Source organism: Orcinus orca, chromosome 14 (genome assembly GCF_937001465.1).
Source record: "Orcinus orca chromosome 14, mOrcOrc1.1, whole genome shotgun sequence".
Lineage (NCBI taxonomy): Eukaryota > Metazoa > Chordata > Mammalia > Artiodactyla > Delphinidae > Orcinus > Orcinus orca.
This window is the reverse complement of record NC_064572.1, coordinates 76604558-76629192: the sequence shown is the minus strand read 5'-3', so window position 1 is coordinate 76629192 and position 24635 is coordinate 76604558. Positions and strand designations below refer to the sequence as shown.

General features: G+C 49.0%; 1 protein-coding gene across 1 annotated transcript; it reads right to left on the bottom strand.

Annotated features, from left to right (window-relative positions):
* Positions 1-7377: 7377 nt before the first annotated feature.
* On the bottom strand, positions 7378-22184 carry PNLIPRP1 (pancreatic lipase related protein 1). Its single transcript, XM_004265802.1, has 13 exons — positions 22177-22184; positions 21651-21699; positions 20954-21108; positions 20350-20475; positions 18568-18702; positions 17648-17756; positions 16029-16148; positions 15802-15921; positions 14142-14260; positions 13115-13244; positions 11098-11206; positions 10220-10387; positions 7378-7495 (listed from the first exon to the last, which is right to left on the bottom strand). The coding sequence occupies exons 2-13, from the start codon at positions 21697-21699 to the stop codon at positions 7432-7434; spliced, it is 1404 nt and encodes a 467-aa protein (XP_004265850.1). The 5' UTR covers positions 22177-22184; the 3' UTR covers positions 7378-7431.
* Positions 22185-24635: the final 2451 nt, after the last annotated feature.

The window sequence follows — 24635 nt, the reverse complement described above, 5'->3', positions numbered from 1 at the left end:
TCCTGTGGGTGTCCTGCAGCTGAGGAAGGAGGTTAGTCCAAGGCCTGACACTCATGCTTATCAAGGACCCTACTGAGGAGCCTGGAATGGCAGTATGAGGCTGAATGGAAGCCCTGGACCCATGCCACGGGGCCGGTGGCAGCCCACCACTCTTGGGAAAACATACAAACTCCTCACCAGAGTGCAGCGTTACCTGGACCATGCCTCTCTCCCCTCCCTCCCCTTGAGTCTCACTCATTGAACTCCAGGCACACGGGCTGTGTGTGGTCTGTTGAAAGTGCCCATCTTGGAGTCTTCGCATACTCTGTTTATTCTTCCTGGAACACACTGCCCTCAGTCTTTCCCTGCCTAAACTGAAGTTATCGCTCAGGGCTCAGCTTAAATGTGACGTCTTCAAAGAAGCCTTCTCCAGTGCCCGTGGAGAAACCAGACCTTCCTTTACATCTCTTATCACGTTCCTTAGTTTTTCTTCCACGGAATGTATCCCAACCGGTAATTATATTTCAGGGATTATTTGTTTAGACCTTGCTTTGGTGGCAGGGTCAAGGTCTATAGAATCATTTATGTGTCACCAGAGCTTAGGACAGCGCCTGACAGGTACTAGGTGATCACTAAACATTTGCTGGACGAAAGGATGAAGCATTGGAAGCTAATGGTGAGCTGGATAACATCCGGATCTCTGCTGCCTTCTCCTCCCTGCTCCGTGCCCCGGAAGCTGTCTCTATGGACAGCCCCCCTGCACCACTTGCCCTTGGCCTTCTGGTTGGGTTCGGTCAATGGGAAAGAGGTGGGAGGAGGGAGAGGTCGGGGTATTTCTTCCCCAGGCTCCCTCCCTTCTGTGCTGTGGTCGGCTGATGGCTGCACTTCCCTCCTGACAGCTGCAGCCCCTCTCAAGCAGCTCCTCCCCTGGCCCCAGCTCCTTCCAGACTCTCATGACAGCTTCCTCCCTCCAAGCTTCAGATTCCAGGGAAGTTAGAGCTCCCAGCTGCTGCTACATCCCTGGTGATTTAGTACCCCTAGTGGATTCCCTTAACCCTGTCCATAGTTCTGTAATGTCCCTTGGATAAGCCCTTGGACTGGGCTATCTTTTGTCACTGGGGCCCCGGCAGGTGCGTCTAGCCACTGGACATCCCCTGAGAGAGGTTGGTCGCAGTGGTTCAGAGGCCTGTGGTCCATCTGGTGGGTTAGCTGGGCCTTGGGCACCACCCTTTCCTGACTCTATGTTCCTAATGAGGACATTTCCATCCTCGTTAGGAAAGGGTTTGGACTGTGTAGTTGTCTGGTTTCACCACCCATCCTAATAGCAGCCAAGCCTTTCTGTGACTTGTCTTTTTTTTTTTTTTTTTGCGGTACGCGGGCCTCTCATTGCCGTGGCCTCTCCCGTTGAGGAGCACAGGCTCCGGACGTGCAGGCTCAGCGGCCATGGCTCACGGGCCCAGCCGCTCCGCGGCATGTGGGATCTTCCCGGACCGGGGCACGAACCCGTGTCCCCTGCATCGGCAGGCGGACTCTCAACCACTGCGCCACCAGGGAAGCCCTGATTGTCATTTTTGACAAAGATTTAGTGAGACACTTTCAGATAGTCTGTGGTTCCCATTGTCTATGCTCTCCTGGCTCCAGCTACAGACTGGTCAAGGAATCTGGGAAAACTTCTCACCTGAGTGGCCAGTGGTGTTTCATCTGGTCAACAGTCACCTGGGAGGGCAGAGCTGGAAAGAAAGGGGAGGGTTATAGTTCATTTAAGCAAGAAGCGATTCTTGTTATTTCCAGGTCACCAGGCTCTGTTCTAAATGCCAAGGGCAGGTCATGGTCACCCCTGTCCTCAAGGGACCCACTGAGGCAGATTTGCTCAGTATGAGGAAAAGTTTTGTAAAGGTTAGAATCACTGGGAAGTAGGATAGGCCGTTGCTGGTAGGGCATGACCCCGGCCTTACTTGGATGACATGGTGACTGAGTAGACATAGACAGAAGCCAAGCATCAGATGAGGGGTGACTTAAGCGATGTACTTCTAAGGTCGTCTTCGAATCTGGGATCCCACAGGAAATTTTGGAAACTGCAACCTAGAGAAAGGACTCACCTTTCAATTCAAGCAAGAGTCACCCTGAAGGAGCGCAGCATCTAAACCCCTCTTTCAAAGTGGATAAGGAGTCATCCAAGAGGTGGCAATACCTAAGATAATGAGAAATAAGCTGAACACACATGTCTCGGGGATACAATCTCTGGAAGAGGTGCTGAGGGCGTGAGAGAGCTGAATATCAGAGGAGAAATAGGTGGTGTTGGTTCAAAAGGTGTCTTGAGAGAAGACGGTGGCCATCACATCGTAGCTCCTAGAGCGCCTTTTTTATTCCCATTCTACAGCCAAGGCAACAGAGGCCCTGAAAGTAAGGGGCTTAGTTGGGGTGAGTGGAGGAGGAAACCTTGATTTTAGGCGCCGCCTCCTACTGTGCAGCTGCTCTCTCCTGGAGGCCTCAGTTTGCTGCCCTGTAAATGGGGGAACCTCGGTGGATTTAGGAACACTGTCCCTGCACCAAGCTGACCCCACGGGGCTGGGCACCCCTGCCACAGTCACCAGTGGCTGGGGGCAGACCCACTGGGTGCTCTCAAGCAGTCCCGAGCCTGCCTGGTCTCTGTGACAGGTGACCCAAGGCAGGGCCCCATGCCGCCTCCCAGTTGGCTGCCCGTGGCAGGGGCAGCTCCGTTCCTCCTTCCTCTCTGGGGGCCTGAGGTTCTGAGGTCCTGCCAGCTGTCTGCCCTGGGAGGGAAGGGAAGGCCAGCACCTGTGGGAAAAGTCATTCACTGGCCACATGTAGGCAAGTGGCAGGGTCAGAGCCTGGGGAGCCCTGCCAGCTGGCGCAGCTGCTGCCCGGGGGAGGGGGTGGCTTGGGTTCTCCTTCGCCTGCGCCCTGAGGCCTATTGAGACCTGTTCATTCCTTACCTTCATCACCTCTTTTATCTGTTCCCTCCCCTCGCCCTCGAGGGGCTGGCATCACGTCTCTCTAGGGCACCGCATCCGCCTCCCCCAGGGTTTCCTCCCAGCTCTGATCCTGTGGGTGGCTCCTTGACGCCCTCAGATGCGTGTTTCACGTGTCTGTTCACTCTTTCGTGTTCATTTTTATGCGGCCAGAGCGTGCTGGCTGCTCTTCCAGCCTTGAGGGTGTAACAGGGAGGGAACAGAGTATCCTACTGCCCTGCCCTCATGGAATTGATGGTCCCTTGGGGCACAGACACTGATTGCCTAAAGGAAATACAATTTCAACTGATTGAACAAGCTAACAAGGAACAGCACACTGAAGAGGGCTTGTACCAGGGCTACGTAATTTGGGCTTTAACTGAAGAGAACAGTTTGCGGGTATCTGGTGGAGAGGGATCCAGTTTAAGTGGAGTCCAAGCTCCTAAGCTGGACATGCGAGGTTGGCCACTGTTATAGGTTGGGTTGGGTTCTTTGCAAAAAGATATGATGGAGTCCTAAACCCTAGGACTTCAGAACATGACCTTTTGGAGTTACGGTTTCTACAGAGGTAAAATGAGGCCAATTCGAGTGGGTCCTAATCCAGTATGACTGGTATCCTGATAAAAAGGGGAACTTTGGATACAGAGACATGCACAGAGGGAGAAGGCCATGTGAACATGAACGAAGAGATTTGGGTGATATATCTACAAGCCAAGAAATGGCAAAGATCACCAGAAACCACCAAAAGGAGAGAGGCGTGGACAGGGTCTCCCTCACAGCTGCCGAAAGGACCCAAACCCGTGACAGCTTGGTCCTGGGCTCTCCAGCCTCCAAAATCATAAGTTTTTTTTTTTTTTTTTTTGCGGTACGCGGGCCTCTCATTGCCGTGGCCTCTCCCGTTGCGGAGCACAGGCTCCGGACGCGCAGACTCAGTGGCCATGGCTCACGGGCCCAGCCGCTCCGTGACATGTGGGATCTTCCCGGACCGGGGCACGAACCCGGGTCTCCTGCATCAGCAGGCGGACTCTCAACCACTGCGCCACCAGGGAAGCCCCCCCACTCCATCTTTTTTTTTTTAGGCTCCCAGTTGATTCTAGTTTGCAGGCTGGTTGGTGCAACCCTGGCACTCCTGGAGCTGCCTCAACTAGTCCCGCGAGCCCCTGGATGCCCAGCTTCCTGCACCTTGGGGTGAGCATGCAGGGCCTGAGTTGGGTGGGTCTGAAGCCCATCCTAATGAGCACTGCTTTGCGTGCCTGCTGCCTTCTGGTAGCTTTGATTCTGGGGTCAGACTGTGGCCATACTCCCTAAGGAGCCTCCCTCATCTTACAGCTCCCTGACTTAAGGATGGAGCCTTCTGTTCCATTATACAGATGAGAAAGCTGAGACCCAGAGAGGTGGAAAGCCCTTGCCCAAGGTCACCAGGCTTGACTAGAGCCCTGACTGCTGGCTCAGTGCCTTTTCCTATTGCTTCCAACCAGACTGAATGTCCCCCTGAGCTTTATGTTAACAAACTGACTATGAACGGGGTGTATTTTCATTGCTCCAAAGGCCGTATTCATATGCATTCTGAAAAATGCACCACCTCTGTTATTTAAAAAAAAAAAAGAACAAAGTCTAATCAAGCTGGCCCCATGCAGCTGCTGAAATCTGGATTTCAATCTGCCGGGGCCACATAGACACTGCAAGTGTCCCCCAGAGTAACCACGGACAGCCCTAATCTCCCCATCCATCTCGCAGGCGGTGCGTTAAGGTCAAGGGTGTGTGGGGACAGGAAGTGCAGGCTCTGTAGCCGCACTGATAAGTAGCCAGGGTGTTATGATGTGATTTCTTCTGTGCTATGATTCCTGCTTACCTTGTGTGAAACGTATAGGATTTAAGCTATTGAAATAGTTCAAAATAGTCACAGTAGCCAGTGTGAACTTCCATATTAGCTGTCTTGGAACGTCCGCTGTAGGACTGCGAGTGTCTTAGAGTGATAAACTGAGTGGTAGTTTAGATAAGAAATTTGATGGGTAACATACGTCACTAGAACTGAAGGAGCAACTGATAGAGACAAGGTACCCTGGGTGTAACTGTTACACCTCCTGACCCACTCCTTGAAAAGAGACACTGAACCCAGAGACTAGAAGGCTCTCTGCTGGAGGACCCGATCCCAAGGTGCTGAGCTGTTGCAGGTGGTCGCTGCCCGAGGCCCTGTCAGAGCAGAGGGCGACTTCCCACTCATGCTTGTCTGGAGGCCTGTGGCAGGACCAGGACCTCCGCTCGTGCCGAGATGCCTCCTTCCCTACTTCTTCTTGGGGTGTTCATTTACCACCTTTCTGATTTTCCCTGCTCTGACTAAGCTGTGTCGTGTGCTGTTTGTGTGCAATAACAAGTGATTCATGAATTGAATATTGGCTACGTTTCGTGTATCTCCAGCCCCTTGATTCTTACCTGGCTTTACCGCTGGCCCCTGCGACACACACGAGGTCAATGGTGGTGATCGTGGAGCCACCTGTTCTCTGCCCTCCTGGGAATTTTCTCAGGCTGTATATCTGATTAAAGGACTTACGCCCATTCTAGGAAAGGGACTCGGGAGGAGCCAGCAGGAGGCTGGCCCTGCTCCGGCTCGGGTCTCCATCAGCTGCCTTCCCTGTCCCTGGAGCAGGTTACCTGTCCCAGGTTACCGGTGCACCTGCTGTCAAACCCAAGGTCACCCAGGTCACCCGAGGCTCAGGGCAGAGCCTCCGCTGTGTGCTTATGGTGTGGCCAGCAGATTAGGGGAGCCTCGGCAACTGGCCTCTTCTGTCTGCAGTCTTTTTTCAGCTTCCTCCTTGTTTTAAAATCCTTTTCTCCAAGTTATTGGCCGTATCTGTCAGTCTGGGGAGCAGGTGAGACAGGCTGTCCTTGAGCAGGAAGGACCCTCTCACCATGGCCGACCAGTCCCGCCCCCCTCATTATACCTGGTTCCACCCGCCACCCTCATACATCTCATCACTTCTTGCCTGGATGTCTGTGGGGGCCTCCTCCTCCTTGCTGGCCTCCCAGCCTGCAGTCTCAGTGGGTCGTCTTCCTGCAAGCCTGGGCCTAGTTCCCACGGCTCTTCGGAGCCTTCCCCATCTTACTCCTCCTTCTTCTGGGCCCCCCTGGCCTGGCATATACCTTGCTGTTTGCCCTAGTGGGCAGCATGGTGGTGTTTATTTAGGTGCCGGCCCCCTACCACCGGGCACGCTCCCGGGGGCCAAATGGAAGTCGGCTTCCCTCTCACTCCAGTGCCTGCACAAGAGGTGGTGTTTGGGAGTGTCTGCAGAAGCTCCATTCCATTGATTGGATGTGCTGCTTGCCCGGGGCGCGGGTTCACGGCCAGCGCTGGGTCTCTCCTGCTCGGTGCGCCCCCCCCCCCATCACCACGGTTTGCTGAGTGCCCACCCTGTGCCCCTGACTGTGAAGCCTTTATTACAGTCGCTTGGGGAATCCTCACCATACCCTCTGCTTTCACGGAACACTCTGGAGCCCACTCGCACTCAGGTTGGAAGCTCAGTGATAGCTTGACGTGCCTCTGGGGCTTAGGAACTGCCATGGTGGGTGGGTGACCAAGAGGGGAGACACTCAAGGGAGGCAGGGCCCTTCCTGGTCCCTACAACCCCCTGGGGTGATCACGGGACAGGCTGGGCCACCTTGAAAACTCCCCCACCCCCAGGTAGGAACACCTGTGTGGGCGGGGCCACGGTGAGGTCGGCTTGGCTGAGTCTCCCCGCCCCCCCAAAGACAGAAAAGTCCCCCCTCAGCCGGGCCTGCATTGGGCACCCCCTGGACCCCTGCTCAGCGCCCGGCCCTGCCTGGGGTGATGCTTGCCCGGCAGGTGGAGAGAGGGCTCTGAGGCAGCCCCGGCCCAGGGCCAGGGGGCGCGGGAAGTCTGTCTGTGCTCTGCAAATGTGCCCACCACAGTCTCTGGGTGCTGGAGCCCCTTAACCTCACCAAGGGCCAGAGCCCCCAGGTGGTCCCATCACCACACAATTTACCATCACAAAGGGGCCACATCCTAGCACGGCCTTCCATGATCTCAAGGTGATGGCAGAGTCAGGGAGGGGCCCTGGAACCAGAGTCAGGGGCCTGACCCTCAGCCCCGATGGGGCACATCCGCTCCGTGTGCTGCAACAGCGAGCCCGCACGCCTGTTTCCTCACCTGCAGGATGAGGGGCAGGGCTAAAGGCTCTGCCGGGGCCCCAGCTCCACTCTCTAGTGTTGCTGTCTGTCGCCGCGCCTCGGGTGAGGAGAAGACAGTGGGCACGAGGACCAGGGAAACTGGGGGGAGCGGGGTTGGTAACTATAGGTCAAGGGCAGGAAACCCCAATATACGGAAATGGGCAGGGCATTTTAAAATAGTCAATTCCCAAATGTCCCACTGGGGGCAGCTGACACCAGCGACAGATGCTGTGAGCAGATAGATGCATGTACGGATTTTATTAGTGTTACACGGCGGCTGCATTGCACCCGGAGTTTAACAGGGCATGAGACTGAGCAAGACGTCTTCTCTCACGGTTTCTTCGCTACAGAAACTGTATCTGTGGAGAGAAAGGAATCTTTTTAAGTGCTGGGCGTTCTTACCTGGCAAAGGTAATTGCTGATTTACAATTCAAAAGGATGAGGGCTGCACTAGGGTGGTAGCTTCAAAAAGTTCCTGGAGGGCTGATTGCCTGGGGGCTTCCAGGGGGAGGGGCTGGCTGGACCCCAGGACGAGGTCAGGGGTCGCTCAGAAGTGGTCCCTGGTCTCTGGGTCCTCTGGCAGCCAGGACTGTGGGCACCCTGGGGCAGCGACTGGACCTCTCACGGCTCTCCTTCTCCACAGTACATGCGGGCCCCCCATAAACCCAGCAGAGGGGTTTACAGATGGGCTCACTCTTGCCCCAGCCATTCTGGGGACCCGATTCAGCCTACAGCAGCTCAAGAAAACACAGCAGCTACAGTAGATGGAGCTCTCGCTAGCTGTCGGCAACCACACTAGCTGATCCACTCACGCAGTGCGCACTTCGTCCTCACCACACAAGTGTGAGGAGGTATCGTTAAGAGTCCTACATCACAGGAGAGGAAACTGAGGCACAGAGGGCTCTCAGTTAATACGTAGAAGAACCAAGATGCAAACACAGGTCAAGCTGACGTTGTGGCCTACGTTTTCTGTGGTCAACTTCAAACCTCTCTGGACCTTGTCTTCCAAACCTGGAGTCAGGGGCCTGGCTCTCCCATTGGGCTGCCCCCTGCTGCCTTCCAGCCATGATACGGGGCTGGTTACTCGAGTCTCAGCAATGGAGTCTTTATTTGTAGAAGAGGGCTTAGCTCCCTCCCATGATTGGTGAGAATCCCAAGTCAATAATGTAGCATCTCATGACAATAAATATAAAAAAGCTTTATAATTAATTTAAAAACAATGCAGATGTAAGTGGTTGTGGTTACAGCTCTTCCAGGAAACATGGGATTCTCTCACCACCTGTGAGCTCTGAAGCTTCATCCTCTCTCCTCACCTTCCCTGGCCCCTCCCCACTTTCTCTTTGTACCTCATTTGTCTTTCCTGGAAGCCCTAACCCTAACCGCCAATCGAATTCCTGTCCTCTGCACCAGAGCCCCGCCCTCAGCAGCCTGGCCTCCCTGTGCCCCTCACATACCTCCCCCCGTCCCTCTGCCCGTCTCCCCAGCACCCTCTTTGGGCCCCTCCCCTCACGGGGAGTTCTTAGTCTGTCATTTGACCTTTCCAATGAACCATAAGTCCATTTTTCTCAACAGCTATACTGTAAACTCCTCAGCAGGCTCTGTCTTTGCATCCCCTCCTATACGCCAGGCATACCTGGTACTTACTAAAGTCAGAGAGGAAGGAAGGAGGATGGTGTGTGGGGAGAGAGAAATAAAGGGAGGAAACTACATTTTTCTTTTGATACCATGTCACTGGAGGAACTCCTGTCAGCAGGTAGGACTTGAAACCCCAATGAGATGACTAAAAAAATTTGAGGGGGATATGAGAGGAGGTCGGACCAAACTCTTAATTTTCTTTAGTCTCCCGCTTATTATTTTTTTTCTTAAATATTACTTATTAGCTGTTTTCCTAACAGCAAAATATTTGAATAAGTTGACGAATTCAGTATTTTTACTCCCCAAACTATTATAGTTTGTGACGCTCTATCTTCCCATATTTAAAATTTTTGAGGTCCACCATCTAGCTTCTCTTAGATCGATTCCCTCCAGAGTCGGCGGGCGGGGAAGCTGCCCTCAGGTCGTCGGAGGGTTGAGGTGACAGCTGAGGCACCTAGAGGGTGCAACGCCCTGGGTGATTTGGTCTCCTACTTGTTTTCCTTTCTTGAATCCACCTGTGAACAAGGCATCTCCTTGGGAATGCCTCTCATTTTAAAGATTCCAATGAGACCACCTTCTTCTGACATGATTTTAGCCACATCCCAGGATCCAGGAAACAGGTCCACTTCCTAATGGGACCTGGGCCACTGACCTTAGAGTCCCAGTGTCCTCCGATGGCAGAGAGGAGGCCTCGGCTCCACCCCCAGCCTGCATAGGGCTCCCCACTGGCCTCCTCGACACTGTATTTTCAGTGAGAGGACCTTCTTGTTCCGCGGACGCCCTGCCTGGGCCAGCCCCTCGGTCCTCCCGTCACAGAGACAGGGTGGACCCCACAGGGGTCATCCAGCTAATGAGACGGCTGTGAGGTCTGCCAACCCACGCCCCTGCCCGGGGGTGTGACATTCCCTGGGGCCTGAGTTTAGTGACCTCACCTAACCTCCAAACCTCAATCAGTGACCAAGAGCCCAGGATCTTCTTCTCGCCAAGCGGCACGGGGGTGTCCTGCTGGCCAGACTTGGGGTCTGAGCTTTGGTCATTACCCCCACCTCCCCGCAGATGCCACAGCCAGGGATGCCAGGAGTCAGGATGAGGATTCTGCAAGTATTGCCACCTCAGCCCTCTCGCCTCATCTCAAATTTTATATCTTTTGCTAAAACTGATTTTCTTTTCCTTCAATTATCCTGAACTTTCATTGATCTTCCCCTCTTTAACTTGTAGCCACTCTCTAACGGATACTTATAACTTTATACCCTTCAGAAATTATTTCTTATTTCTCTTTCTTATTTTTCCTCCTTAGTTTTCATGGAAGGCAGGGCGGTATCATCTGTGCCTGCCACAGAGAGTGCTGAGGACACTGGCTGAACCTCAGCTGACTTTCTGGGGTGAGTTTCCATGACAAATGCAAGTCTCTACAAACATCCTTAGGCACAAGCTGCAAAGACACGTACTCTGTCTTGTCCTCTCCCTGCTGCACGGTGATCTTGGCTGCCCCCACTTTGAGGAGGGTTGGGTTTACCACGTTGTTGTTCCAAAGAAACTTGACTTTCTCAATTGTTCCGACGTCAATATCCGCGTCAAACTCATTGGAGTGGGTGGAGCCTGGTGTGATAATCCCCCTGGAAACAGAGAAATAGAAACGTTCCCATTCACTGAAACAAGTTCTAATGACCATAAAGTCCCTGCCTCTCTTTTCTACTCTAGATTAACAAGATGATTTTTTGTCCAAATTAATTCTCAAATAAAGGTTAAAGAAATGAAAAAGTCAGCTCTATGCCAGCAGCCTCAAACTACTATTTATTTTATTTTTTATCCAGCATGTGGATCTTGGTTCCCTGACCAGGGATCGAACCCGTGGCCCCCTGAAGTAGAAGTACAGAGTCTTAACCACTGGACAACCAGGGAAGTCCCTTAAACTACTATTTAACTATTATTTCCTCAAATGTAAGTTAATTTACCCTCAAAACTTACCTACAGAAAACTATATAATTCCTTCATATTATTTTTTTCTGGTAGAATTATTTGTACAATAACAAGTTATCCACTAGTTTAACACAACAAATACGTGTGACTAGGCTAATCAGAAAATATGATATCTGGGCTAACATTAGATTTATCTTTAAAAATCTGATCTATTGAGAGAGAAAGAATAAAATGCCTGGATTTATAATCGAGAAAAGAACACATGTTAGCAAAAATCTGAAGTGAACTTCAGTACATAAAATAAATAATTTAGAATCCATTGATAAAGAGACGACAAGTATGTCAGTGCACGGATGTGAAGGCCGCGTGTATCAAGTGAGAGGTGGTACCGAGAAAGGAAATTTACTTGAAGACGTTGTATTGGTGAGTGTTTCCCTTATTTCCAAACAAAGCGACTTTGATTTGACCAATGGCTCTTCTTCCTGACAGTGTTATAGAAACTCCGTATCTCCAGCCTGCACAGGACATAGAAAAGAGTTTTTATTCATGCACAAAATAGTTGACAGAAATCTCAGGTTCTTGTCACATCCCTTACACTGAGGCATCGAAGTAGAAGTTCTACATGTTAACCTACGACTCAAACTAGGCCTTAAGGAGAAACACGTATCTGGCAGTGGACCCCTGTAGACTTGCCCGCCCAGTAAAGGGGTCACTAGCCACATGTGGCTGCTTAAATTTAAACCCAAATTAAATAAAACAAAAATCAATTCCTCGCTTTCCCTAGCCACCCTTTAAGTGCTGAATTGCCACATGTGGCTACTGATTACTGCATTGGACAACACAGAGCATTTCCATCATGGCAGAAAGTTCTGTTGGACAGCTCTGTTCTCGAAGGACAGTACTATGAGTTGAGGTGGAAAGAGAAGGAACAAGGGCTGGTCCCCACATTTGGAAAGGTAGTTCAGGGGTGCAGTCCTGGGAGCCTCAAGGGCAAGGTCTGTGTCTTCCCTCTGCCTCTCCAGGGCCCTGGGCAGTCTCCAACACAGTGGTCATCCAGACTTATGCCTGAAGGGCTGTCTTGGCACCCAGGAGCTCACACACATACACAGGAACCTATACACACATGACCACACACTCATGCGCACATAAACACACACACACAAAAACACACATATACACATGCACACACATACATACACACCACATACTCACATACACATTCACACATATGTAGGTAAGCTCACAGACACATCCTTTGCCTAACCCCTACTTGTCCGTTACATCCTCAGAGGTGTTTTCCCTGCCCCTTCCTCTGATCAGGGCCAGTTCCGCTGTCCTGCCGTGTCACAGCAGCAAGCCGTCGAGCCAACACACTTGTAGCTAACTGCTTGTTCAGTTTCAGTTTTCTCTGCCGGGTTATAAATTTCATGCTAGGGTGTCTTGTTCATCCCTGCACCACCCCACATCTAGCATAGCCTGTGGCCCATAAATAAATGTTAGTTGAGGAATGAATATATGGTTTTGAATGTTTAATTTGTTGTTTTAAAATATTGGCAAGTATTTTGTGCATCACTACATCAGAGGAAGGATTGATTAACCAACGCCTTTTTAAAAAATATGTAAACAGCGATGGAAATGTTCTATATCTTGATTTTGGAGATGGTTACATGACTTTTTATTTATCAAAACTCAGAATTATACACTACAAAGGGTGACTTTGGCTGTATATAAATTATACCTCAATAAACCTGACTTAAAAAACTATGTGAGACTTGTATTATATTTATGTATTTATATAAACACAGTCTCTTTTTTACAGTACAATATCTTAGGGAACTGTCATAAGGCAGGTTGGCACAAAGGCTGAAACATGCCTGACTCTACCCTATGTCCTAGCCCATTCAGCAGAATTTTGAGAGGAATTACCCCATTCTGATCCCCTCCAACACTCCACCAGAGAGGCACCCGCCATCAACGGGCATGAGGGACACATGGACAGAAGGCTGGAAATTGAGGAGATTGGAACTGGGCTTCTTAAGTGGGCTAGATAAGCAAAGAGTTGGTACCAAATAAATTTTGAATGGATAGAACAGGTGCGGATGACACAATTTTTAAAATGCATAGGACAAGGAACTGTGAGGTGGTGAAAATGCAGAGAAGATGGCCACAGAGACAGGTAAATTGCTATTATCCCATTAATTATGCTGTTTGTGTCCACTCATTTCATGCCATAGAAATAAAATGAAAGTAAAGCAGACCCTTTCTAAATCCTTGGTTGAGTCTTAAATGGGGTGGTTTGGGGGGATGTGTCCTTTTACTAAGATGAAATGTACCCACAAATATTTCAGGTGAGAGGCCACCCCTGTATGTAAAACAGAAAGGAAACCTCTTTTACTTGGGTGGGAAATCACAGCGCAACTTACGAGCAAATGTGCTGGAATCTCCTGTGTTCAGGAAGAATTTCTGCTGCTCCTCACGTGTCTTGCCAGCAAATCTATCAGCATAGTGGCCCATCTGCGGGCACCCTTCATCTGGACAGGGGAAGCACTTGTTCTAATGAGAAAGATGGATCCGGCTGTAAGGTGTGAATTTGTCTTTTTATGATCCACACGTCTGGGGAGCAATTTTCCTATAGTCTCAGTTTCCTCTTTCATAACTGGAAAGAGATTGGAATAGATGGTCTCTAAACTAACTTCATCCAGGATGTAGTACCCAAGCCTGATGCACACCACATGAGAACTATTTGGGGAGCTTCAGAAAATATTGATGCCTGGGCCCCAGGTTAGATCAAATATGCCTTCCATCGAGTGGTAGGCTGGTGAATGACTAACAGGCAACTCTGGGACAAAACGTCCTGTAGAGTTTACCGATTTCTGTGGTATAAAAATGCTGTGCCTGTGGCCAACTTCAGGCTATCAACACGATGTCATTGAATGTGGGGTCGGGAATAGATGTTCACACCGGCTCTAGTGAGCCCGCATAGGCAGGCTCTGGGGTATCGTTTCGTGCATCTCTCCTTGTTGCCGGCTGCACACGGCACAAACTCCCAGCCCAGCGTGCAGAACCCCAGCATCCACCTTTCCTTCTCTCTGGCATGTAGATTCTTCTCTCCCACATTCCATACTTGCCCCGCCCCTGTCAGAAATGTGCACACTTTCCCCTCCTTCTAAACTCTATGATTTTCCAGCCAGATTCTAACTTTGCCTCTGCAGGAAGCCTTCCTAGATCATTGAATTGACTGCTCTACTCTCCGATTTCCCAGAATCTTCCGCTCCCACATGACTCTTCTAGAATTTTAGCTACCTCCTGCCTAAGGCTTTTTTCCCCCTCCACTCTACAGGACCGTGAACTCTGACATGCGGTGCAAAACAAGTAGGGGAGAGTACTGCAGATCCCAACGCAGCAGGACAACAGCCCCACCTTGGGACGAAAGGTGGCATAATAGCTTACAGACTCAAAGTCCTTGTAGGAAGCGCAGGGGTACGCAGCGAACCCATCGGGATTGAGGATGCTCTCCGAGTAATACTTGTAGCTTCTCAGGTGATTGCAAGCCACAAAGTCCCGGGTTCCTGGGTAAGCAAAGAGGGAAGTCTGCACAGGTGGTCAGGACCCCATGACAACTTCTCTGCCTCTCTCTCCAAGTGGGATGGTTCCAAAGTGGGACCATATTTTCAGAAATTGAAGATTAGTCCAAAATCCAGCCACAAAATGACAGTTAACATATAAAGGCTGCTTTCTGTGTGCCGGACAATGTTCTGAGCACTTTACATATATTGTCCCTGTAAGCTTCACCTTTCCTCAGAGGTGGGTAACATACCATCCCTAATTACAGAAAGACATACAGGCTACAGCCTCAGATTTCAGATTTCAGCTAGGAAGTGGTGGAGCTGGGATTTAAACCCAAGCCCGTCTGGTGCTTGAGCCCAGGCCTCTAACCTCTGTTCCATTCTGTGTCCCAGGCACCAGGCTGGAGGTCCTCGAAGACACAACCGGATGTGACTTGACCTCCTAGGCATGACCAAACCCGGGCAAGGACACTGTCATGCCATGTTTAGGTGAATAAAAAGGAAGGTCAAGTAGCTTTAGGTGGCTTTATGTGAGCATGCCTTTCACTCTCATGTCTTGTTCCTTCTTAGAACCTTCCTTGGCTCCTATAAATTCCTGCCAAGGGGCAGATGTCGCAGCACGCATTCCAGACCTGGCCTGAACTTGCTTGGCCTGATGGGTTACTGATGGGGAGTCTAGGCTACTGGTTACTGGTTACTGGTTACTGGTTACTGATGGGGAGTCTAGGCTACTCTATCCGTGCAAAGCCTCCTAAAGCTGTGAAAGACAAACACGTAGGTCCTCATCCCTAATAGTTGCTTTGATGGTGTCCGTACTTGCCAAGCCATTACGCTCACGTTCAATGAAAGTCTTTACTCATTTGAGTTAAACGTGTGCGGTGCCAAATGATGAGTCTGGCTGAAAATCTCACCTGTTTGTTGCCATTTTCACCTTATTAGATACAGAGTCAGAGCTGTATCTGAAAGAGGCCCTTTATCCCAGGTGTGCTGATCAATGATAAAGAATGGCCACCTTGAGTAGCACAGTCTCTGCTCTAACCTTCCTCACCCGTGATTGCTTCTTTTTCTTTCCCCAACATAGAGGAGTGGTGACTCTCGTGAATGGATTTGCCGTGGACATGATTGGGAATTTTGTCTATGGAGTTGTCTATGGAGTGGAAGCCAGTTACATAAGCTTGAACCATATCACTGACTCCCAAGGGACAATTGGCAGAAAAATTCTCTTAGATTCAGGATATTTACTTTTATGGTATTTCCTTCCTTTATTAGGTAGCTATCAACTGATCGTTGGAGTTACAGCTCTAAGCAATGGTTTTGTAATTCTTTGTTGCTTGTTCACTCCAGGACACCACACAATGTATAAGGAAGTAAATCAGCAGAGCTGAGATATAACAAATGATACGTGGCTATATTTTTAAGAAATAAGGTCTAGAAGGGGGGATTGTATATTTTCAAAGAGCAGTGTGTTTTCGTTGTTAAGATTTGCTGTGGGAGTGGCGTTGCTCCCCCAGGGAAGTGATGTCCCCACTCTGCTCTGGCTTTACCTGCCCAGATGCCATCTATGTCCACGATCTGTGACAGGGCATTCTTCTTGCATCCGGGCATTTCCTCTCCTCCGTTTGGGAAGAAATCAAGGTGACCCACCAGCTGTTTCGTTCCAAAGCCTGAAATGTTTAGAACAGCAATGAGCTTTTCATAATGCAGGGCTCTCATTAAAAGCACATGCTCTCACAATCGCACGTGCTTGCAGCTGGAACGTGGAGGGGCTCACCCATGAATGGGATCAGGGGAGCTGCATCCGTGTGGATCACATCAACAAAGTCAGCGTCGGAGGGATCGAGTCGGACCTCTTCAGGAGTACCCTCGAAACTTGCTTCTACAGGATCCAACCCTAAAAGAGATGGCCAGTGTTGCACACAATAGGCCTGGCTATAGGTGCCCCCAGGATTGAGGTTGTACAGTTGCCCAGGCTGTGCGCTACCTAACTCAAGGGGTGCCATACCCTGGAGTTGTGCAGTGCCATGGCCGGGGTATGGAATATGGAGACATTGAATCTCAGTCATGCTCATTACATTCCAGTGGAGTGGATAGAGAAGGGCAGGTGAGCAAAGACATTTAGATTTTGTTTAGGCAAGGGTTTTTCTCCACATCAGATTCTCCCACTTACTTGTGTATCTTTCTCCTTCAACATTCTCTTTCTCTTCCCAAGTTTGAAGGAAAAAGGGGCGAAATAGTATGGTATCACAATTCAAAACACAAATTCTGGGACTTGGGTACCTTGCTCCAAATCCCTACTCGGCTATTTTTTGAGCAAGTTGCATGACCTTGGATGAATCACTTGACTTCTTCTACACCTCAGTTTCCCCTTTTATAAAAGGGGGTAATAATAGAGCTATAAGATTAAATGAGATAATATATGTAGCATTTAGCACAGTGCCTGGCACATCATTATGGGTGTATAAGTAAATATTTAGAATTATATCTCTTATATCTCTGTTGTTTCGTTCCAAAGCCTGAAATGTTTAGAACAGCTATGAGCTTTTCATGATGCAGGGCTCTCATTAAAAGCACGTGCTCTATATTTCCTTCTTGACAGGACTCCTAGATTTAACAATTGTTTTTGAAGATTTCATCAGAGCAGATGAAAAGGCACGAACATAATTGTCTGTTGAAAATAAAATGGAACGTTCTTATAAAGGTAGAGACTTGAACCAAAAGACAGCAGAACCGGGATTGAATGTCAGTCCTACCACTGAGTAGTTGTGTGACCTTGGGCAAGTCATTTGCTTCCCTCAGCCTTTTTCTTTAGTTCTGAGGATTAAATGAGAAAACGTAAAGCACTTTGCACAGTATTTGGGATAAGCAGGCACTTAATCTATGCTTACTATAATTATTTTATTAGCATTATAATGACTATATTGATATACTTTGTGGTTATAATTTAAAGGCTTTGCTTGGGTTAAAAGGATGCTTTTGGTGTGATGGTGTCTGGGTTTCTTCTACCAACGAAGGCAGTGGAAGCAAAATTTTTGTGTTCTATTCTGCCCTTGATTTCAGAGAAGGGAGAAAGGAATGACATTATGGACTTGTCTTAATTATGTTTGCTCACGTTCATGCTAGCCTTACTCTGCATTTTCCTGGGTGTTCAGTCCTGCTGAGAGACCCACATCACCAGAAAATGGATGGGGACAGAGGCGGAGGAAGTAAAGAGAACAAAGACACCACTTCCCCTGCCACAAAGATAGGCTTCTGGGGGGGCTTCCTAAAATGCTCTGTGCAGACTCTAATCTGGATGGACTCTTTGGGCCCAGCTCCAAGCTAGGCTGCAGTCTTGTATACGCTCCGGGGCTACTGGGGACCAAACCTTGGGCCCCAGCCCTCAAGTCTTACCTGTAATCCTGCCCAGGCCTGGAGTCTTTCTCCCTGCCTCTCCTGCCACGTGGGCCCCCAGGCTGTGGCCGATGAGGTGGACTTGGGAAGGTAAGTAACTGTAGTCCGACTGGAGAGGGAAGATTGTCTTTTCAGGACATTTCTGTGCTGTGGTTTTTGCAAACCTAATGCCGGTACTCCTCTGCTGAAAACCTGCCACTGCCCGTAAGATCAAGCCCAGCCCTTTATGAAAGCGTCAGAGCTCTTCTGACTCAACACCTGTTTTTCTAGACTCTTTTCTATCTAGACACTTAGTGGAACTTTCAGGCCCTCAGATATGTCGTAGTCTCTCACCTCTGGGTCTGGTTTAGCCTCCTCTTCCTCTTGTCATGTCTCCCCAACCACGAGTCAGTCCAGTTCACATCGACACAGCTCAGCCATTAGCTCTCAACTTAGACGTCTCTTCCTGAGAGACATCCTTAATCACCGACCCCCGCTCCCCAGACTGGATTAGCTGCCCCCTGACCCCCACACACGCTCCTATAAAGCCTGTAGCCACCCTTCCCCCTCCCCACATCAGAACGCTGATCACACTCAGTGGTCCCTGTAAGCTCCCCCAGGGCCTTCTCTTTATTCCCTAGCAGAGCTCCTGACAATGTGCCCCCAAATATTGGATGAACAAACAAATGACACAAATTCAAAGTATTCACACCTGTTGGTCTCAGAGATGTTCACCCAGAAGTACTCATTTATTATAGGTGTACAGCGCCTTGAGCACAAACACCATAGGTTTTGATTTGAGGTGAGTTTTAGAAGTAAGACTCCAAGAGAAATATCAATTCTTTCTATTTCCTCTTTAAACATGTAACTCTCAGCTGTGTCTTTACCCAACAGAGACCGGTGGGTGCCTTGTGTCCCCTCGCAGCCCGGCCACCACTCACCTTGAGCATGGCCAGCATCTGGGCCACCTGGGCGCCCACCACACGCGCGTTGTTGGCAGCCTGCGTGTAGGTGGTCTGGGAGCCTCTTTTCCAGTCCACGCAGATGCAGTTCACCTTCTCCACCTTGAACATGTTCTGGTGTTGGAGAGACACCAGGGGGTTATCGTGGGGGCTCATGAAACCGCTTCCAACCAGAGCTCAGAAATGGTCGCTGAGAGTTACCACTGGCTGTCCTTCTGTCTCTTCCTAGCTGGGGCACAGGGATGAACTCGACTTCGTTAGGAATCCCGTTGCCAATAGGAGTTATCCCTCAGGGCAAAAGCTACAAGAAAGGCAAATCGATTCCCTCTCTAGTTCGTAGACTAATTAAAAGCTGACCACTCTCTGGTTTTCTTCGACCAGATTCAATCAGGTTGATTCAATAAGGTGGCTGAAACCAGGGCATCATTCAAAGAATCCTATTTCGAAAAGAAAAGGTCTCAAGTGCATTCTCCGGCAGCCAGGGTCTAAATGACCTTGTGGATTTGACTGCTAGGGGTCCTTTCAGCCTCTTGGCAAAGGCTGGACTTGCTTCACCCCAGGCTGCTGGTATTTACGAAGTTTTAAGGTGGGAGGGAAGTGTCACTATTTTTATAGTCAGGACAGCACAGTATTTCATGGAGGAAACACACTAAAGATATTTTAAAAATAGAACTGCACTGATTTAAAAGATATTGAAGAATTCTGAAAGGGAAACTTCTTGGATGTCAAAGGAACTGATATATCCTTAGAAGTTCTGCCGGGCAGGACGTATGACCAGCTGGAGTCTAAAATGGTACTATAAATTTAAAATCCACCTAGAATCTTTTCACATATACGATGCTAATATGTGTGATCACACACACACGGATACCAAAAACCGTTTTCTCAGGACTTTTATTTTTAAAGCAGCCCTGAGGAATCTCTTACAAACCTAGAGAATTTGGGATATAAACTATATCTTACAGTTTATACATGAAGATACTTATTAATGATGGGACAGAAGCGATACCAAGAGTTAAATGGCTGGTACAACCAAGGTCAAATGCAGAATGATTTTAATTTTCAGGGTTTGTAACTTTTCCTGTTGACGTTTTAAGTCGGAGGGTGGAAGACAGGCTGCTAGGGTAAATTCTTAGGTGTCAGAAAAACGTATTGAATCAGTGAACACAAGAAAAGAAGGGACGATGGTATATCGTGTGTATTTGTGTGTGCGTGCCTCTGCACATGTGTTTTTGTGTGTATGTGAACATGTGTTTGTTATTCTGTTGTCTATCGTTCTGAGCCAAAGATGCTCTATTACAGTGGGTTTGGCATTTTCTATTCTGCCATTTGGGGCATCCAGTCAGTCGAAGCTCTCCGTATCTCAAATAAATGGTCATAGCACACATCTCTGACTCTCAGGGAAGTGGGAAAGACTTGAACAAAAAGAACATAATCCTGCTTTTATAGGAACACAAAGTAGCCTCACTGAAATGGAAGCAGACCATATTTAGGCTTCATTTAACCAGAAATGAGAGGACAGAAGTGTTTGTTCACGCAGCAGATGCCATTGCTTCAGGCTACAGATGTAGTCTAGAAACTTGGAAGGGGATTTTTATTTTGGTGAAGAGGCATTTTTATTGCATAAAGGTACCTCGATACGTCAGGATTTCCTGTTCCGAGCTCGCTAATGGAGATTGCGTAAAGGGAGGTGGAGACATTAGTGGGAAGCAGTGGCAGCTGCCCGCAGCGCAGGCCACAGGGGTTAGAACCAGGCCCTACCTTGCACATGTCCACCAGCCAGCTCTCATCTCCCTTGCCTATGAAGCCGTGGATGATGAACCGGGTCTTCCTGTCTGTTTGGAAATTGGATGCCTCAATCGTTGATGGATCAGAGGGAATAAGAATCTGTGACAAACACAGAAGGGTTCCGTGTTTTTGCAACCCAGCCACTTTAGCCTGTCTCTTTCTTCCCCATCTCTGCCTGTTCCAATGCACAACCTTTCAAAGTTTAGCAAAAAGCCACCTCTTTCAGGAAGCCTACCCTGACCTCTCTTTCCCTGCCCTACCTTCCCAAGTCAGGAATCACTACCTCTACTGGGTCTGGATTGTGGCTCATGGTCTTACACCTTCCATATGTTCTTCCATAAGCTCTTTGCCCAACACCAGAATCACATAACTAGCTAGAGGTTCTGGCAAATGTGAACCATTCACTCATTCAAGCCAGCTTTTTTACCGGAGACCTACTCTGTCCAGGTCTGGCTAGGCCTGGGGGCAGCTGGCGGGATCGGGTAGAGGCAGAGGGTACAGCGGTAAGAACTCCTGGTCCCCCGGTGGGCACAGCCCCTCACCAGTTACAACAATGTTAAAATGGCAGAGGTCTCACCTGAAAGTTGTTTGGGTTCTCGTTGGTGTAGAGCAGGAAGCGAGTCCCGATGTCCTCAGGGCTCCAGGGGAGAACTTTCAGGGGCCTGATGGCGGTCCCAGCCCAGGGCTCAGAGTCAGAGAAGCACCCAATGGAATCATAGCAAACTTCCTTTCCTGTAAGAGAAAAGATGACCCTGCTCAGGGGTTAGCTCCCAAGGCTAGCCTGGTTACTCCCCTGCTTGGGGACAGGCTGAAGACCATGCAGACACTTGCCCCTGCCCCATCAACTCTCTCCTTGCCCCCCTCCCCCCGTGCCCACCTTCTGATCAGGGAACAGTCTCACTGACTCCCACAGAGACCTCTCTGCTTCGAACCACCATCAAAACTTAAAAGTCCTGTGTTCCCTGCCTAGATCTTCCAATAGTTTTATTTGACTAATGTGATAATGGGCACTGGTAAGTCAATACGTTAACCCAGGCAGGTGTCTAATGCTTTATCTGGAAGAGTCTAGCCTCAGGCCTCCTGGACATGAAGGCAGGTTGGTGGGGAGATGCTCTGAGACGGACCCGCACAAACTGCAGCCCCACCCGTGTCTCTGTGGAAACTTGGAGCTGTCTGCAGCCGCTGGAAGCCCTGCCATGGCTGAAGCTTTCTCCGGCCAGTGCCGAGATGATGGGTTTATGCCCTTCCCAAGGGGCAGGTGGGATGTGTTTTACCTTTGGCTGCTCCCAGCAGGAAAAGAGTGAGTGTCCAGATGCTCACCATCTACAATAAATTCAGATATTTGGCCTCACCAAAAGCATGACCAGAGCAGTGAGCAGACTCCAGAATGCAAGGCTCGGGCTTCCCTGGTGGCGCAGTGGTTGAGAGTCTGCCTGCTAATGCAGGGGACACGGGTTCAAGCCCTGGTCTGGGAGGATCGCACATGCCACAGAGCAACTAGGCCCGTGAGCCACAACTACTGAGCCTGCACGTCTGGAGCCTGTGCTCCGTAACAAGAGAGGCTGCGATAGTGAGAGGCCCGCGCACCGCGATGAAGAGTGGCCCCCGCTTGCCACAACTAGAGAAAGCCCTCGCACAGAAACGAAGACCCAACACAGCCAAAAGTAAATAAATAAATAAAATTTTTAAAAAGTACCTGTACCATTTTTTTTAAAAAAAAAGGAATCTTAAAAAAAAAAAAAAAAAGAATGCAAGGCTCTTTGCCCCACCTCCCTCCTTCACAGCTGGCGGGAGACTTACCCTGTTGGATGTTCTAGGCCTTCCTTCTGGATCAAGTGCCCGGGCTGTTTTCTTATATTCGAGCCTTATCAATTGTACACTGCTTCGAGGAAACAGCAGGTGATTATAGAACATACTGTGTGCACTTAATAGTTTAATCTGCACAAATACACAAAACAAGATTAATAATAGAGGTCAAATCTTCCCACAAGTCTGGGAAGATGAAAGAATGCTTGAATAAAAGGAGGTGAAAGGTCTCTAACTTTGCGCCTATGTACATGTGCCTGTAACTATGAGCTGAGTGGGCCCCACTTTCCAATTTTTTATTTTATCACCTAGTACAAGTCCCGCTGAGGACACTGCAGCAAACTCTAATCGTGGAGGGCTGTGTTTCTCACTTAGAATGGCTGGAAATGCCCTTGCAAATCGCTGATAGTGAAAGGAAGTGTCTAAGAAAACCTCCTCTTTCTTTTTGTCTGTCTGTCTGTCTATCTCTGTCTCTGGCAGTCTAGTAATACTTGAGCACATGAGCTTTGGAGACAGAGTCAACGGCCCCCATAATAGCCTCTGACCACAATCTCCCACTAACTAGTGTTCCAGTTACCTATTGCTATGGGATGAACCAACCCAAAATGTAAGGGTTTAAAACAATAACAATTATTATATTATCCTGCTATAATTTGGAATAGCTGTGTTCAGGAGCCCATAAAACCCATGTCACCAGACCACGTAATGTCTGTCGAGTTTCCTCAGACCGTCCAAAGTTTGCACACCTGTCCTACAAGACTCTACCCTCTGAGGCTGTCATGAATTACCCACTGACCCAAGCATCTGTGAGCAGCTTGTCTGGTTCACACAACAAGCAGATAAGCCTTCACATGGCAAATGCCATTGGTGTCCTACCCTGCCCCCAAGTTAAATATGCCTCCGTGTCAAAGTTCACTCTGCTCCTGAATAATCAGGACACTGGGGTCCAGGCTGGAGGGCCCTTCTATGAAGAAAACGGAAAAGACTTGCCCTAGAGTCATAAGGAAGAGCAGACAACAGTTAGTGAGGCTTAGTATGTGCAGTCAGAGTACTTTCCATGTATTACCTAATTTAAAGTCTTACAACAACCCCAGGAGGTAGGTACCATTATTTGCCTCCCTTTACAGATGTGGAAACAGAGGGACAGGTCTTTCATTGCCTATAAAGTCACACAGCTAATGAGTGATGAGATGGGATTTGAATCCAGAGTGAAATAAGGAGCTGCTGAATATCAGTTGTTCTGAGCAAGTTATCAACAAGGTTTGTTGAGTGTCAATCCACCGCGAAGAATAGGGGAAGTACTTACACAGAATACGTTGAAATAGAAAATAAATGTCCCCCTTCTCCAGACTTGAGCCATCTGGTTGACCTAAATGATGAGGTATTCAAGCTTTGGAAGTCTGTTCATATGGTCCAGGCAGGTGCTGGAGCACTTGACAAAGACCATGGAGAAGACAAAGGCATTTATGCTTTCCTTTGACGTTGCAGTGCTGACGCAGGACGAGATTTGTGATAATCTAACAGTGGGTAAAATAGGTAATTTGGCTGATAGGAGATGTCAGATGACTCTGTCTGCCTCCTGGACCTCTTCTCTTCCTGCTGTCCACTTGACCTTCCCCACATGACCACAGTGGCCTCCGTCAAACATGCCAAGTTCTTTCCTACTTCAGGGCCTTTTCACTTACCATTCCGGTGGCCTGAAACTCTCTTCCTTAGACCTCCATTGGGTTGGCTCCTTCTTGTCATTCAATGATTAGATTAAATGTCACCTTTTCAATGAGGCCACCCCTGGCCACCTTCGAAGCCCCTCCACTGCCAGCCTCCCACCCAATCCCTAGCACCTTATTTGTTTCCTTCTCATCACTTTGTCACAAGTTATAATTATCTCTCTTGTTTTTCTATTTATTTGCAATCTTCCTTTTCCCACCTAGAATGCAATTCCATGTGGACACAGACCTCATTTACTTTGGCCACTGCTGTGCCCTCCACCTTCTAGAACCTGACACTGAAGTGGTTATAAATTAATGAAAGAAAGAATGTACATATGAATAGAGTTCATAGACATTTTATCCTTATTCTCCGAGTGGATTTCAGTCCTGGGAATGGTGAGAGGGCACAGTTCTAAGGAGGAGAAAAGATGTTGTTCTTCAGAGAAGCAAGAATATAAACATCTGATTAGATTTAGGAGAAACAATCATCACATGATCTGTCACAGGTTCCCCAAAGGTCAGGCGCCCATGCCTACTTCCCCCTCAGCTCACCTCACTGCCAAGTTCATCTGTGGGTTCCACGCTCACCCCTGCAGAGCAGTTCAATGGTTGAAACTGCCTTAAGGTGATCAGAGCTCATGTGACGTCCTCTGGGCAGGAAAGGAAGGTTTAATCTCCAACAGCCACTCGTGTGTGGTGGTGAGAGCAAGTGTGGGCTCCAGACACTCAAGGGGAGAGGCATGG